The 15476-nt window shown below is 35.8% G+C and overlaps 1 protein-coding gene across 1 annotated transcript; it reads left to right on the forward strand.

Annotated features, from left to right (window-relative positions):
- The first annotated feature begins 1240 nt into the window (after nucleotides 1-1240).
- Nucleotides 1241-15063, forward strand: imp4 (IMP U3 small nucleolar ribonucleoprotein 4). The gene is made up of 9 exons (XM_030144637.1): nucleotides 1241-1312; nucleotides 4350-4458; nucleotides 4561-4644; nucleotides 4734-4843; nucleotides 8062-8194; nucleotides 13194-13348; nucleotides 13442-13536; nucleotides 14242-14315; nucleotides 14629-15063. Exons 1-9 carry the CDS (start codon nucleotides 1310-1312, stop codon nucleotides 14739-14741), a joined length of 876 nt encoding a protein of 291 aa, XP_030000497.1. The 5' UTR covers nucleotides 1241-1309; the 3' UTR covers nucleotides 14742-15063.
- Nucleotides 15064-15476: the final 413 nt, after the last annotated feature.

Raw genomic sequence — 15476 nt, forward strand, 5'->3', positions numbered from 1 at the left:
ATTATTGTGGAGTAATTCTTCATTTACTTTGGGTATGTCTGTTTAGGCATTTTCCCCTGAAAATATGGTCAGGGTTGAACAGGTTAATTTGTTTTTGATCATGTAATAGTTTGCTATACTATGTTGCAAATAAACGTTAATTTTAGATGACATTTAGTCTATATAATGTATATTATTGTGGATGGAGGCAGAAAAGCCAGGTGCAGATTACTGCACAAAGTCAGAATTTTATTTTCTTTGGTCAGGATATGTACAGTCAGTCCAGCTTGGATTTACAAGGCTGACAATTAATACTGAACAAACAAGAACTCAAACTATGAATTATGAAAGAGCTGCAGCATCTGAAACTGACCACAATGAACATTTGACAGATAAACAGAACCACAGTGCTTCAGTTTCAGCTTCACAGTTTGTCATGTCTTGTATGGATTGTGATTGTCTCTGTCAACTCACCATATTTTTATTAGTAAGTTTTTTATTTTTATTTTCATCAATTACTAGAAATTTCAGGTGACCCCATTTGAATTCCAGGCAACCCCACGTGGGGTCCCAAGCCCAAGGTTGAAAAACACTGATGTAGACGTTTGTAAAAGCTCAGAGTAAATTCAAAGGTTATAATATTAAAGCATAGAAATAGTGACTTTTTCTGGGAAATATATCATTACTTGAATGTAAAATCAAGCATCTACAACCACAATCATTTGTCAAACTCCATGGGTTTTACTGGTGAATCAACATTGCAGAAGATGATGATGTTTCCATGTTCTATATGGATCTTCTGAACGTCCAAATGGGTCATTTCTGATAAACCATGAAAAGCTAAGAAACTGTATTTTACCTGGATTGTTTACACATATTGACAGAATTAATGGATCAGAAATTATTAAACATTTTAGATCAGTAGATGCTTTTGGTCACTGGTCGCTGTTTAAGTCTTTGAGAGTTTATTATGAAAAAACAACAGATCAATACATAAAATACTGGATGATGAGGCGGATTTATTGCAAAAATAAAGAAAATAAAAGCTTTATTATTAAAAAAACTGACTTGATTTTTCTGAGTCATTATAGGTGACGTTAGCCTTCTTTCTGTCTTTCTTTGCCTCCGTCTTTCTCTGGATCAAGTCAGCAAAAATCTGTATATCTTGGCCATTCCAAGTATGCTTTTATTTTGAAAGCGAACACGTACGTCAGTCAGTAACGCGCCTTCTCATTGGCTCGTCTGTCAGCCAATGAGAGGAGGTCTTATACGCAATACTTCCTGTGTCCATGTGAGACACACACACCGCTGCTACTAGCTAAAGGAAAACATGGTAAGTGTAAAGTTAATGTCAATAAATGTAACTTTTAAGAGTCGCTTGGAATGAACTGTGTTAATTGGTTCATTAACAGCGAAGCTATGGGCGAAGGAGCGGTAAATAATGTCTGTCGGATCTTTATTTAATGTAAACATGTTCACAGCTCGATAAAAGTGGGAGAAAACGCGTGGAAAACGATCACAGAGAAAAGGCTAGTACACAACATGAATTGCGTGATTTCTACTGCATTTTAACGTAGTGTCAATGGTAAAAGAAATACTCAAGCAAAAGTAATAATGGTGAAAATATTGCACGAGTGGAAGTTGCATGCATTCATTATTATATTGGTGTAAATATATAAGGGTCAGTCCATATAAAATCAACAGATTTTAAGAAAATTTCCCACCTGACCCTCTCAGATTTTTCTAAATTTTTACATACTTATAGAACATTATATATGATGGGAAAATCCAAAATTTCAAGGCTTAATTGTAAATAGTCCCATATATCAGTTCCATATCCCATATTTTAGCCGAAAACGTCCATATTTAATTTGAACATTTAACAAAGAAGGATTTGTAGAAGCAAGTTGTGCTTGGTGTCGAAATTTAAAAGTAAAAGACACCATGTGAAAGTACAGGAATTGCCCTAAATTTTGACATCAAGCACAACTTGCTTCTACAAATCCTTATATGTTCAAATCCTTCTATGTACAAATGTAGTTTACAACCACCAGAGTGTGAATGTGAGGGCGAATGAATAATGGGTTAATAATGTAAAGCGCTTTGGGCGTCTAGAAAATATATAAAATCTAATTTAAAAAAAATAATAATAATCCAATCCATTATTATTATTATTATGTTCAATATTCAAATTAAATATGGATGTTTTCGCCCCCATATTTTAGCCATAATGGCCCATATTTTAGCCCATATTTTAGCCATTATGGCCATATTTTAGCCATTATGGCTAAAATATGGGATTTATAGAAGTAAGTTGTGCTTGGTGTCAAAATTTAGGGCAATTCCTGTACTTTCACATGGCGTCTTTTATTTTGTGAGACTACCTATCCCATGTGCTGATATTGACCTTTGAATCCGAAGGTCGGACAGATATTTTTGATTTTAAGCTGGTCATATATCACACATAACATAACATAGGACCTTCATTTTACACAGATCCATTCCCTAAGTAGCCATGATATAGCACATAAAATTTCTAATTAATATGATGATTAGTGTTTGTGTAATGAGTGGCCAAAAATAGCATTTTAGAAGTTCGCGATGGATAAAATCTCAACTTTGTCATTCTCTGTAACATGCAATTATAAATTTTAAGTAAATATTTTCACATTTCTTAGGACTATAGATTCCTGTGAAATGATTCTGAAAATTTCCGACCTCTAGCTCTTGTTGTTCAGAAGTTACAGAAACCTGAAAATAGCTGAAAATTTCAAGTTGTAATTTTGGTCGCAATTTGAGGGTACCCCCTACCTACTTCAAATGGTCATAACTTTGGAACTATTTACAATTAAGCCTTGAAATTTTGGATTTTTCCATCATATATAATGTACTAGAAGAATGTGAACATTGAGAAAAATCTGAGAGGGTCAGGTGAGGACCACTTGATGAAATTATATGGAATGACCCATAAGTGTTAACAGGGAGTGCTTTAACAAACGGTGAAGTATGAACAGTAAATGTAAAATGGCCCCAGTTGATATTTGACTATTGTATGTGAGGTTTCTGGGTTCACATTACAGCTGCAGTCATGTGTATGTTGTGTTTTCCTGCTGTAAATGTTAAAGAATGACTTCATCTGAGCTCTTTATACACTGTTGGTCTGTTAATCTACAATGATGCATTAGCTTCAAGATCATATGTTGTATTTAGCATTTTTTTTATCCAAGATTTGATTTGATTTGATTTATTTATTTAATTCGAACATGCAAAGAAACAAAATAAAGCATTTAAATGGACAGAATCTATCTCCAAGCACATACAAGTCTGAATTTTGTATGGTCGAAAAGACGTAGGAAGAAATATGAACTTATTTAATCCTACCCCTCAGTGCTTTTACACCTTTATTACTAACTTGATACAAGAATCAAACAATACTATTTTCATAATTTTGGCATCAAACCACAACAAATACATAATGCAGTAACTGAATTACACACAACAATATGATCATGGCAGTACCATCATACAAACAGACTCAACAATTGAACTATTTTCTTCACTAATTACAGCAGATTTATCAGTACAACATCATCCATAAACAAACAGGCCTCACTGTCATTATTAAATACTGAACCTCTCAAGAATAATTTTTTTAAATCTTTTTTTAAACTGAATTATGTTTGATATTTGTTTTATCTCCACACACAATTTGTTCCACAATTTAACTCCACAGATGGTGATACAGAAGCTTTTTAACGTAGTGCGTACTTTATGAATCTTTAAATTTAATTTTCCTCTTAAATCATAGCCTCCCTCTCTTTCTCAAAACATTTCTTGAATATTACCCGACAGTAAGTTATTCTTTGCTTTATACATTATTTGAATAGTTTCGAACTCAACAAGGTCAATGAGTTTTAAAGTTTTAGATTGTAAAAATAGTGGATTTGTGTGTTCACGAAAACCAACATTGTGAACGATTCTTATTGCTCTTTTTTCTTTAAGTTTCTTAAGCTCAAGATGGAGGAGAAATTGAAACTCGAACTACAAAGGAACACGTCATTGCTCACTTGATCATAAACAAAATTAACACATTTAGAGATACGTGGTTTTCTCTGGGACCAAAATTAATTTTAAATGTAACTTAAGTTATCAAAGTAAGAGAGAGAGGAGTAAAGACTTAAAAGTCATAATATTTGCCACTTAAATGTGGTACAGTAGTAGAATAGAGCTGCAAAAATTGGAAATACTCAAGTGAAGTAGAAGCACCAACAAACTTGAGTTGCATTCCATCAGTGCCTTCAGTAATAGTGATTTACTTTAACTTATGTGTCAGTGAATGACTTAAAGTGGTGTCCCCCCCCCAACAACAGCTTCGTCGGGAGGTGAGGTTGAGGCGGGAGTACCTGTACAGGAAGGCTCAAGAAGACAGGCTCCGCACGATCGAAGAGAAGAAACAGAAGGTGAAGGGAGCCCTCGAAGGTAGGATCATCACTTCCTGTTTGCAGGCAACAGCCTTTAGTCTAATCACAAGTTCTCATGTGACACAGGACTTATGAACTACTGGTTTTATTTTCACTACAGAAAACCGTGTCCTTCCAACTGATGTACGAAAAGATGCTCTGCAGCTACAGAAACTACTGGAGTATGACGATGAAGGGGCAGAAGGCGAGTATTATTTCATGCTGTTCTCATCAGTATCCTATCTGATACCAATAACTTATTAATTGCTAAAATTCATTGATTTCCCTGTGCAGGAGTCAGCTCTCACATGGATGATGAGTATAAATGGGCTGGAGTTGAAGATCCAAAAGTCATGGTCACCACATCCAGAGACCCCAGCTCTAGGCTGAAAATGTTCGCCAAGGTCAGATGAGTTGATGTGTAGATGAAGAGAAGGGAGGTTAATAGTTGAGTGGTGGAATTTTGTTGGCGTTGGGTAAGGGGTTTATTCTGCTTCTCTAGGAATGTGAAATCCTCATGATAATCACTTGTCACAGCATAGCTAAGATGCGTTGGTTAACAAGTTAACTTCAGTCCAAATATGAGCTAATTCTCTAAATTGGGGTGTTCGGCATTTTTTATGAGTTACTCCATTCATGGTTGGAGGTTAGAAATGATTAAGCATTAAGAACCTCTGAGTTGCATCATTTAACTCAAACTTAGCAGAAGTAGCTGATCTAGATCACAGGTGTTAAACATGCGGCCCGGGGACCAAAACCGGCCCGCTGAAGGGTCCAGTCTGGCCCCTGGGATGAATTTGTGAAATGCAGAAATTACACTGAAGATATTAACAATCAAAGATGTTTAAATCATATTGGGTCAATTGAATCTAAAGTGGGTCAGACCAGTAAAATACAATCATAATAACCTATAAATAATGAAAAAGGCAAATTTTTCTCTGTTTTAGTGTAAAAAATTTATATTGCACAAAATTTACAGACTAGCCTTTTACAAAAAAAATGTGAATAACCTGAAATGTCTGAAGAGAAGTATGTGGCATTGTACCAGTATTCTGCCTATTACTAAATGTTGTGTGTATTTGTAGATCTAGTGTGATCTGTAAGTTGTGATGCACATGTATAAATGATGAACTAAGGCGTAATATTGTTAAAATTGCACTTATTTTTCTTAAGAATTTTCAGGTTCATATTTGTTCATGTTGTGTTCAAGTATGATTCGTAGATGTAAACATTTTCATTATGGAATTTGACTTTTTCATTCAAAAACATAGAAAAAAACTTTGGAGTTGACATTATTTATAAGTTCTTATCCTATTATTTATAGTATTTTACTGGTCTGTATATCATATTAGGCTGTATGTGACCCCTGAACTAAAAGGAGTTTGACACCCCTGGTCTAGATGATACCAGTTGTCCAGGATAGCCAAGGCTGCAGAGGCAATCATACAGACCAGATATAAACTATATGAAAGACTGTCATGGTCACTGCTTACTGCTTTTGGTTTACTGAATGGTGCAGTGTAATCGCATTTGGTTCCTCCTTGTGAATCTCATGATGTAATGAATGTGAGTGGACTGTGTGGGTGGCTGTTTAGTCATTAGTGAAGTTAAGTTTAAGACAAACACTGAACACGACCATTTAGAGCTTTAAAAACATTTATAGTAACGCTTTATTTTATGGAGCTGTAGTTTTGAACCAAGATATTATTGATAGAAATAAAAGTAACAAAAAAGAGGAAAAAAGAAAAAGAAATTAGCAAATTCAAAAGCAAATACCCAGAAACTCTAAACCACCCACACAGGTAGCCTCTATAGTACAGCGCTTTTACAACAAAGCAGTAGAATGAAATTTATCTCAAACACAGTCACTAAGTAAATAATTACTGTCAACCATGATCTCATTCAGGAAAGGAATGGTTCCCACTTTTTGATAAAGCAATCACTGCTTCCCTTAAGTGCATATTTATTTTTTCCAGGCTTAAAAATAAATATTAACCCTTTCATGTATGAATTACGAGAACCTTAATCAAGATTTTTTTCTTGAGTGATTTTATTCCTCTTTAGAAATTGAAAAAACAATGCCATTATTTTTTTTATGAACCTATTTTTCATGGAGTTACAAAAATATCCACTTAGTTGGACACCATGCGTTTAATTTTTGAAGCAAAAAAACATGTATTTACTGTGTAAACTATGAAAGAAAAACATTTTAATGCTGCCATTTTTGCATACTCCAACACTAGTCATTATTCACTTCATGGAGATAATATGCAAAAAAAATTATTTTTTTTTTTTTTGTTAATTACAGTCTAATAACAATAACATGGAACTTATTTACACTAAAACATGTTAAATCAGGTTTATCAAGAACAGCAAAGTTCAGTAATATTATCAATTGCAGTGTATGGGATGAGCATAAGCATCCAATATGTTGGCTGATGTGAAACTAAAACAACAAAATCCATGAATATACAGGAGAACAGCTGGAGAATAACTGTCCACTGGAGTGACCACTATGCATGAAAGGGTTAATTTTTGAAGCAAAGAAACATTTATTTAAAACCCATCATTAGAAAGTGATATACTGTTTGAAAATTATGAAATAAAAACATTTTTAACCCTTTCATGCATGAATTATGAGAACCTTAATCAACATTTTTTTTCCTCTTTAGGCATTAAAAAAACAATGCGATTGAAAGTTTTTCATGGAGTTGCAAAAATGTCCACTAAGCTGGACACCAGAGAAGCAAAGAAACAAGTATTTACTGATATACCGTGTGAAAATTATAAAATAATTTTTTTTTTTACTGCTGTTAATCTAATGTTTTCTCACATTTTAACAAACTCTAATACAAGTCATTAATCACTTCATGGAGATAATATGCAAAAAAAACCATCTTTTTGTTGTTAATTACAGTCTAATAACGGTAACAAGCAATTGATTTGTACTCAAACATGTTAGATCAGGTTTATCAAGAACAGCAAAGTTACAGTAATGTTATCAATTGTAGTGTATGGGATGATGTGTTGATGACATGTTAGCAGATATGAAACTAAAACAAAATCCATGAATATACAAGAGATCAGCTGTAGAATAATTGTCCACTGTAGTGACCACTGTACATGAAAGGGTTAATCATAAAAAAACCCTACAAAGTATTATCAATGTTGGGAAGTTCACTGTTTATACTGTAAAAGTGTAATGGCTAATGTAAGTATTTTAATTACTTTATCAAAGTGATGTTAGTTAGTACCTGTGATGACCGTTCGAACAAATGGACCATAAAGCTGAAAACTGCCATAGAAGTCATTTAAACCAACACAGTAATGGTACAACACTGTTTGACCACATATTTATACTGAAAAGAATATATTAACAATTATCTTGTTTATCAACATTTTGATTATTTGCTTTATGTAAGTATCTTTATTCCATTTACTGTAACATATTGCAAATACATTTGTTTTTTTTTTTACATAGTACTATTACTAATATTACGTCATCTAACTGTTCAACACTGTGTATAATACTGCAGATAATATTGTGTCAGTGCTCATCAGGTGAGGTGGGCATGTAAAAAGATGACAATTTAGTCATGTGTTGTAATTTCTGCTGCCACAGGAGGTGAAGCTGATGTTCCCTGGAGCCCAACGTATGAACAGAGGAAACCATGAGATCAATGCGCTGGTGAGAGCCTGCAAAGCCAACAACGTTACAGACCTCGTCATCATCCATGAAACAAGAGGACAGCCAGGTAGGTCTGCACATGTACCGAGGAAGTGAGTGTGCAAAGCTTAAGGCATAGTTCATCAGTTTATTCTTTTATTATTTATTATCTGCAAAAATATCTAATCATTGTGTAATGAGGTGAAAGGTTTTGGTGTTCTTGTCGTAAAGTCTGATCTTGTTTACTGTTGTCTGAAGGCAAACAGACATGATAATTGTGGGTATGAGGAATATCTAGCGCCAGGCCAAAAAGAAAGTTCCACACTCTAATATTTCATTGGACTGTCCTATTTTTTGTCGCAAATCTTGTATTGATGATGGAGAGTTGGACCGCTGTGTAAAGTCTTCACAATCGCATAGGTTGTCAGTAGGGTTCAGGTCTGGATCTACGGTGTCCAGACCAATGTGAAGATGATATGTCATGGTCCTGAACCATTCTATTAGAATAGAATAGATCTTTGTCACTGCCACTGGAACAATAAAAATCAGTTTAGCAGCAAAAACAGTTGTTGCAAAAAAAGGACTATAAATATATAACACAAAATACTGAAAAATGTAGGCAATATGCAAATCTACAGGATAAAATATTAAGTATACATATACTACTAAAGTACTACTAATGCTACTGAAATATACAAAAGCTAACTCTATACTACAGATGAGAAATATGTACAGCAAATAAGGAAGGAGTGTAGGATATATACAAGGTAAGATTAAAAAAAGGTGCATGGGTTGTACTATTACACTGAGGTAGGGTGAGTATCGATCTGTCCATTAGACTGGGGGTGATGGGGGGGGGGGGCAGATGTAACTGCTTGTGGGTAAAAACTGTGCTTGAGTCTGTTTCTGTTGTCCTGAATCTCACTCATGAGGGGAGGGGGGAGAAGAGGGAGAGTCCAGGGTGTGAGGGGTCTTTGAGTATTTTGCTGGCTTTCCGCTGGAGCCTACCAGTGTAGATGTCGATCACCCACTCTGCTGCTGCTCTGACCACTCGCTGCAGCTCCCTCCTGTCCTCTGCAGGACAGCAGCTGAACCACACTGTGCAGCAGTAGGTCAGGAGGCTCTCAGTGGTGGAGCAGTAGAAATCGATTAACAGGGGTCGGGGTAGGTGGGCCTGATGGAGCTTCCTGAGGTAGTATTGTCTCTGTTGTGCCTTCCCCACCTGGTGAGAGGTGTTTGTGGACCAGGTGAAGTTGGCTGAGATGTGGACTCCAAGGAACTTGAAGCTCTCCACTCTCTCCGCCTCCTCTCCATCAATGTAGAGCGCTTGTTTGGATCTCCTAAGGTCTATTACCATCTCCCTGGTCTTTGATGTGTTTAGGTCCAGGTTATTGTCGACACACCATCGCCGCAGATGCTGGACCTCCTCCCTTATAGGCTGACTCCTTATTTTTTTATTTTTTTTAATTCTTTGTTTATTTGGAAAAGCACATGGTACAAAACTTCTCTTACGGGCACAATTCAATTTCTACACGTCAAATGAAAAATGCTTATCCAAGATTTTTTATCATATATAGAACATATAAAATAAATAAAGAAAGAAAAGTGGGCTGGAGAAGAGGTCTTGCTCCACTACTTCATCAATAAGACAAGAAACTTTAAGGTGTGAATGTTTACATCAATCTAAACACAAGTGTTTCACATATAAAAGTATTCACATCACCAGTGTATTCATTTCACATCCATTACAAATTTAACATAGTTTGTCCATTTTGACCAAATAGTGAAAAAAGATTCCTTTTGACCCTTAAAACAAAATGTCAACTTCTCCAGAATGTAAATGTCCTGTACAATGTCGATCCATTCTTCCATTGCGAGTGTTTCAGGCTTTAACCATTTTCTAGTGGTAGTCTTTTTACTCGCTGCCAAAAGCATTAACAACAGTTTTTTATCCTTCAGAGTCCAGTCCTCACATGAAATATCTCCTAAGTATAGGGCTTCACATTTACAAGGAATTTTTTCAGTAAAAATGTTATTGACTCCTTATTTTTAATCAGTCCTGTGACAGTGGTGTCGTTGGCAAACTTGACGATAGTGTTGTTGGTGTGGATTGGAGAACAGTCATGGGTAAAAAGTTAGAAGAGAAGGGGGCTGAGGACACAGCCCTGTGGTGTACCAGAGTTCGGGATAAGAGTGGATGAGGTGTGGTCTCTTATCCTGACATTCTGAGGTCTGTTAGTGAGGAAGTCCAGTATCCAGGTGCGCAGTGAACTGCCCAGGTTGCCTAACTTCTGAAGCAGTTACAACCTGATCCTAATGAATCCTGGTATTGCCATGTTCTGACGTGGTCATTCAGTATATTCAGATTCATCTGACCTCGTTTTATGAACACATAACATTGTGGACCTAGACCTGACCAACTGAATCAACCCCGGATCACAACACTGCCACCACAGGCTTATACTGTAGGGACTACGGATGATGGGTAATCGCTTCATCTGCCTCTTTTTCACCCTCATGTGGCCATCACTCTGGGACAGGGTCAGTCTGGACTCATCAGAACACATGACCTTTTTCCACTGAAACACAGTCCAATCTTTATGCTCTCTAGTAATTTGGTGTTTTTTCTGCTGATTGTTTAGTTTAGTTTATTTCAGACACAGACATAATACAAAACATATGGAAGAAAAATAATAATAATAATAATAATAATAATAATAATAATACACAAATAAAAAATCAAATAATAGAAAATCAAATAATAGAAAAAAAAGAACAACTGTTTTGCCTGAAAGGGAGTAGATAGAAGCCACTGCTTATCCAGTCCTACCCCCTGATTCCAGTCCTCAGACTGTTAGTGCTTAATCACTTGATATCCAACATAAGATTGTGATTATCCATAAACACACCCCTACCAACCTGTACACCCATACAGTCACATACATATATACATATACACATACAGTCACATACACACATACAGTCACATACATATATACAGACACACATACAGTCACATACACATATACATACACACCAGTCTATGTCTACCGCTGTACATCAACACACGTCTGCACCCCCATGTTTATATACACACACCATACAATAGAACAACCTGACAATCCAAATACTGATCACACCCTTCCTTGAGCCAGATGTTGTGAAAATAACATTTCTTTGTACATTTTTTTGAATTTCTGAATATTTGGACACTGCTTGAGGTCTACCCCTGACCCATTCCAAAGCTTGACCCCACACACTGATACACACAAACTTTTCCTAGTGGCCCTGACTGCTGGGACTTTGAAATTCCCACATCTCCTCAGGTTAAAGCCCCGCTCTCTATGAGCAAATAGTTTTTGTATGTTGGCTGGTAGTTGATTTTTATTGGCTTTATATAGAAGTTGAGCTGTGTAAAAATTTACCAAAATCATAGAGTTTTAATAGTTTTGACTACAAGAATAATGAGTATGATCCAAATAGCCGACTTTATGTAAGACTCTGACTGCATGTTTTTGTAATATGAAGAGAGGGTGTAGAGTAGTTTTGTAGTTATTGCCCCATAATTCTATGCAGTAGGTTATTGTCACTGATTAGTGGTTTTCTTAATCACTCATCTTAAGCTGTTTAGTCCCAATACCTTGAATTCTCTTCACATTGTGTTTGTGGAAATGTTCTCATTTTGATAATTAAACAAAGCTGTGAATTGTGCTGTAGGTATTTTTTGACAATCTGATCTCCAGATAATAACTTGTTGCAGCTGAAACATATTAATCACTGCTGTAATTCCTTAATACGGGACTCTGACCTTTTAGCTTATTAAATCCAGGTGTGGACTTTTTTGGCCAAGCTGAGAACTTTTTCAACACTAGTGTGGAATTAAGGCACAGTGGACAAGTCTTTGCTCACAGCGGTGACCCCTGGAGGTTATCATGTTTATTACACACTGGAAAACATGATGACATTTGACATTTAAGAAACAATAGAAATTTGCACAGTTAACCTCCAACTAAACAAGTAACACTGTTGTTCCCAGGCTTTTTAATTGATGAGGTGATAAGTAAATTACTTTGGTAGCAAGTACCCTGTGTTTCTTCTGCTGGTAATACACCACTAACACAGGCAGAATGTATGGATTTTTTGTGCTGGAAAAAAAAAAAGTCTACTTTTATGTTCAGGGTTGGCATTGAATAAGTTACTTTTATTCTCAGCTGCAACAACAACATGTTAAACTTCCTGCCGACCTCACAGAGGTCCTCTCTGTCATTAAAGGAGTGATATTTTGCTTTTTTAAAATAGAATTATGCATTGTAAACATTTCCCTGTGGGCTACTTAAATTTTAAACGCTATGCTTGGGTCTGAATTCTTCATTAATTCAACTCCACAGGTCCATCTTCAACCCTATTTCTGAGTAATGACACCAGAAAGGTCATTTTGAGCACTGGCCCTTCAAATGCAAATGAGCCACTTCAGGCCCCGCCCCCTTCAGGTTGTTGGCTGTGCTGCTCTGTCCTGTTCAACCAACAACTTAACATTGTAGGTAATCAGCTCGAAGTTTAGATATATTTTCAGTATGGACTACAACCGCTGCTGCTGATAAACAATTACGTCGTACTCAGAGAAATGTTCGTCGGAAGTCTGGACCTTATATGTGCAAATGTCGTGACGTAACTAGTTGTAAAATGTAACAAATTAAGCAGGAATTAAAATGGGTCGTGGAAATTCACTTGATTTTTGCCAAAATGAATATAAAGATAGCTTTGCAGCACCTGGAGGGTTCAAATTCAAACTTTATGAACTGTTAGGGTCCAAATACACAAATAAATGAACCAAAGACTAATAAAACTGGGTTTAGCAAAATATGACCCCTTTAAAGCCAATATTTGTCTCATAACTTCCACTGTACAAAACTAGCAGGATTACTCAACAACTACTGTAGATCAAAACCAGCGACCATAACACAGACCTTTAGGAGAAGTAACATTATCTGGGACAGTCACGAACAAATGAAACCAGGTTAACATGAGATTATCTCCCTCTCTCAGAAGTTGAACTTGAGTGTTTTTGTTTGTTTTTTTGCCGACAGATGGGCTGGTGGTGTGCCACTTACCATTTGGACCCACAGCTTATTTCACACTTTACAATGTGGTAATGAGGCACGATGTTCCTGACATAGGCACCATGTCTGAGGCCTACCCCCACCTCATTTTTCACAACTTCACGACGCGGCTTGGCAAGAGGGTGAGTACTGGACCACACACTCTACACATGCCACCGATATTCTCTTTCACCACTTGTTTGTTGTTGCGTACAACTCATTAATTCTGCTCGTAGGTATCGAATATCCTCAAGTATCTGTTTCCAGTGCCCAAAGAGGACAGCAGGCGTGTCATCACATTTGCAAATCAAGAGGACTTCATCTCTTTCAGGTCAGACTGAAAGTCATGCCATTCATGTCTTTATTACCCCGACCCCCGAAGGGGAGGCAAGGGGTATTATTTTTGGTTTGGTTTGTTTGTTTTTTAACCCTCTAGACGCAAAACTCTTTGGTGAATTCATGACAAATTGGGCGTATAGATTGCCAGTGACCCAGTATAGATCTGATCTTACATTTTGGGAACAAAGATCGAAGTTCAATTTTTTTATGAATTTTTTAAATCTTTTTTTTTTCCCCATTTATTTATAATTGACGAAATTTCAAATGTCTGTAACAGCAAAGCTATTGGGTGAATTCATACCAAATTGGGTTTATAGATTCACAGTGACCCAGAATGGATCTCATTACATTTTGGGAAAAGTAGATTAAAGTTCAAATTTTTCATGAATTTTTCAAACCTTTTTTCCATCTCCCATTTACTAATAATCGGCGAAATTTCAAATGTTGATAAAAACATCAATTTAGTTTCAATTTACTTCAAACTTGGCACATATATAGAGGCAATTGATATACTGACATTGGCACATGCATAGTCATGATGACATCAGCTGGATCGATGCCAAAATAAGCTACAATACATGCGAGGGGCGGGGTTTGTTGTGCCTGGCACCACTTGTGTTATTGATGCCATTGTGTTTTATTTGTTTTGATGTCTGTGTACAGCGTTAATCTTAATAATGAGCTTTTTTTATTCTAGACATCACACCTACAAGAAAACAGATCACAAGAACGTAGAACTGACAGAAGTGGGACCGAGGTTTGAAATGAAATGTAAGTGAAATGACTAAAAGTGGAAGCAAACAGTTCTGCATGTTATGAATAAAACTCTTGTTCCTTCAATGGATGTACTTAGATGTATTTTCTGGTGAAAAATCAGTATACACATTGCTTCAGGTTCCATGCACTTAACTGAATTAAGTAATAAATTCATGGTGTGTTGATCTAATTTATCTTCTAAGGAGATAAATGATTAAGGTTAGAAAGGATACAAGCTGCAAAAATTCAATTAAACGGCTGCAGAGAAAAGTAATGTTATATGTGTGTAATGTGTTTGCATCTGTTCTTTTTCTGTCTTTTTTTGTAGTATACATGATCAAACTCGGCACCCTTGAAAATGAGAACACAGCGGATGTTGAGTGGCGTCATCATGCGTATACACACACGGCAAAGAAAAGGAGGTTCCTCAGTGTGGAATAGGAACTGATAATAAACTAATACACCATAAACTGAGTGTTACGGCTCTTTGGACTGTTTTGTACATGTCTTTTTTTTTTTAAATTAAAAAAAAAAAAAGAATGGGTTTTTGAAAATGCAGTCAGTTATGGCCAAAGAAACATCATTTTGTTATTATTTTATTATATTATGGTTACATTTTATAATCGGTATGTAACAAAACATCAAAAACTAACTGTTTTTCAAATAAGTTGAGCCTTTTCAAAAAAATAAACCTTAAAAGAATAATGTACAATGCTGTACTTATGAGTGTTATGCTGTTTTGTAATAAAATGTGTTACTGATATTTGCTATTGGCTAATTTGGTCTGCCTTTAGTTAAATAACACGTGTTAATGATTTATGTCCAGTGGTGCAATATACAAAAGTACTTTCAGACTTTCCAATTTATGTTATGTATGATCCATTAAATCTCAGAGGCAAATATTTCACTTTTTATTCCGCATTATTAGTCTGACAGGGAACACTTTAGATGGATGAAGTGTTCATTTATTATTTGGTTTGTAAATTTTTTAATCTATTTTCCTTAAATTTGTTGGAAAATGCATTGTCACAAAGCTGACAACTGATTTTTTTTTTTTTCTTTTTGTATTTTTTTACTTTAAAGCTATGTTCTCACAGGACAAGCTCCAGACACGATGATCTTATACAGTATGATGCATTGCTGTAGATTAAACTCCCTATACTACATAGAGTTGTT

This window comes from Sphaeramia orbicularis, chromosome 9, assembly GCF_902148855.1.
Source record: "Sphaeramia orbicularis chromosome 9, fSphaOr1.1, whole genome shotgun sequence".
In the NCBI taxonomy this organism is placed as follows: domain Eukaryota; kingdom Metazoa; phylum Chordata; class Actinopteri; order Kurtiformes; family Apogonidae; genus Sphaeramia; species Sphaeramia orbicularis.

What these genes read in the sequence shown, in the direction of transcription:
- imp4 (XM_030144637.1), top strand. An exon ending in GGCTGAAAATGTTCGCCAAG is followed by an intron (nt 4,844 to 8,061) that starts GTCAGATGAGTT and finishes CTGCTGCCACAG; the next exon opens with GAGGTGAAGCTGATGTTCCC. An exon ending in ACCGAGGTTTGAAATGAAAT is followed by an intron (nt 14,316 to 14,628) that starts GTAAGTGAAATG and finishes CTTTTTTTGTAG; the next exon opens with TATACATGATCAAACTCGGC.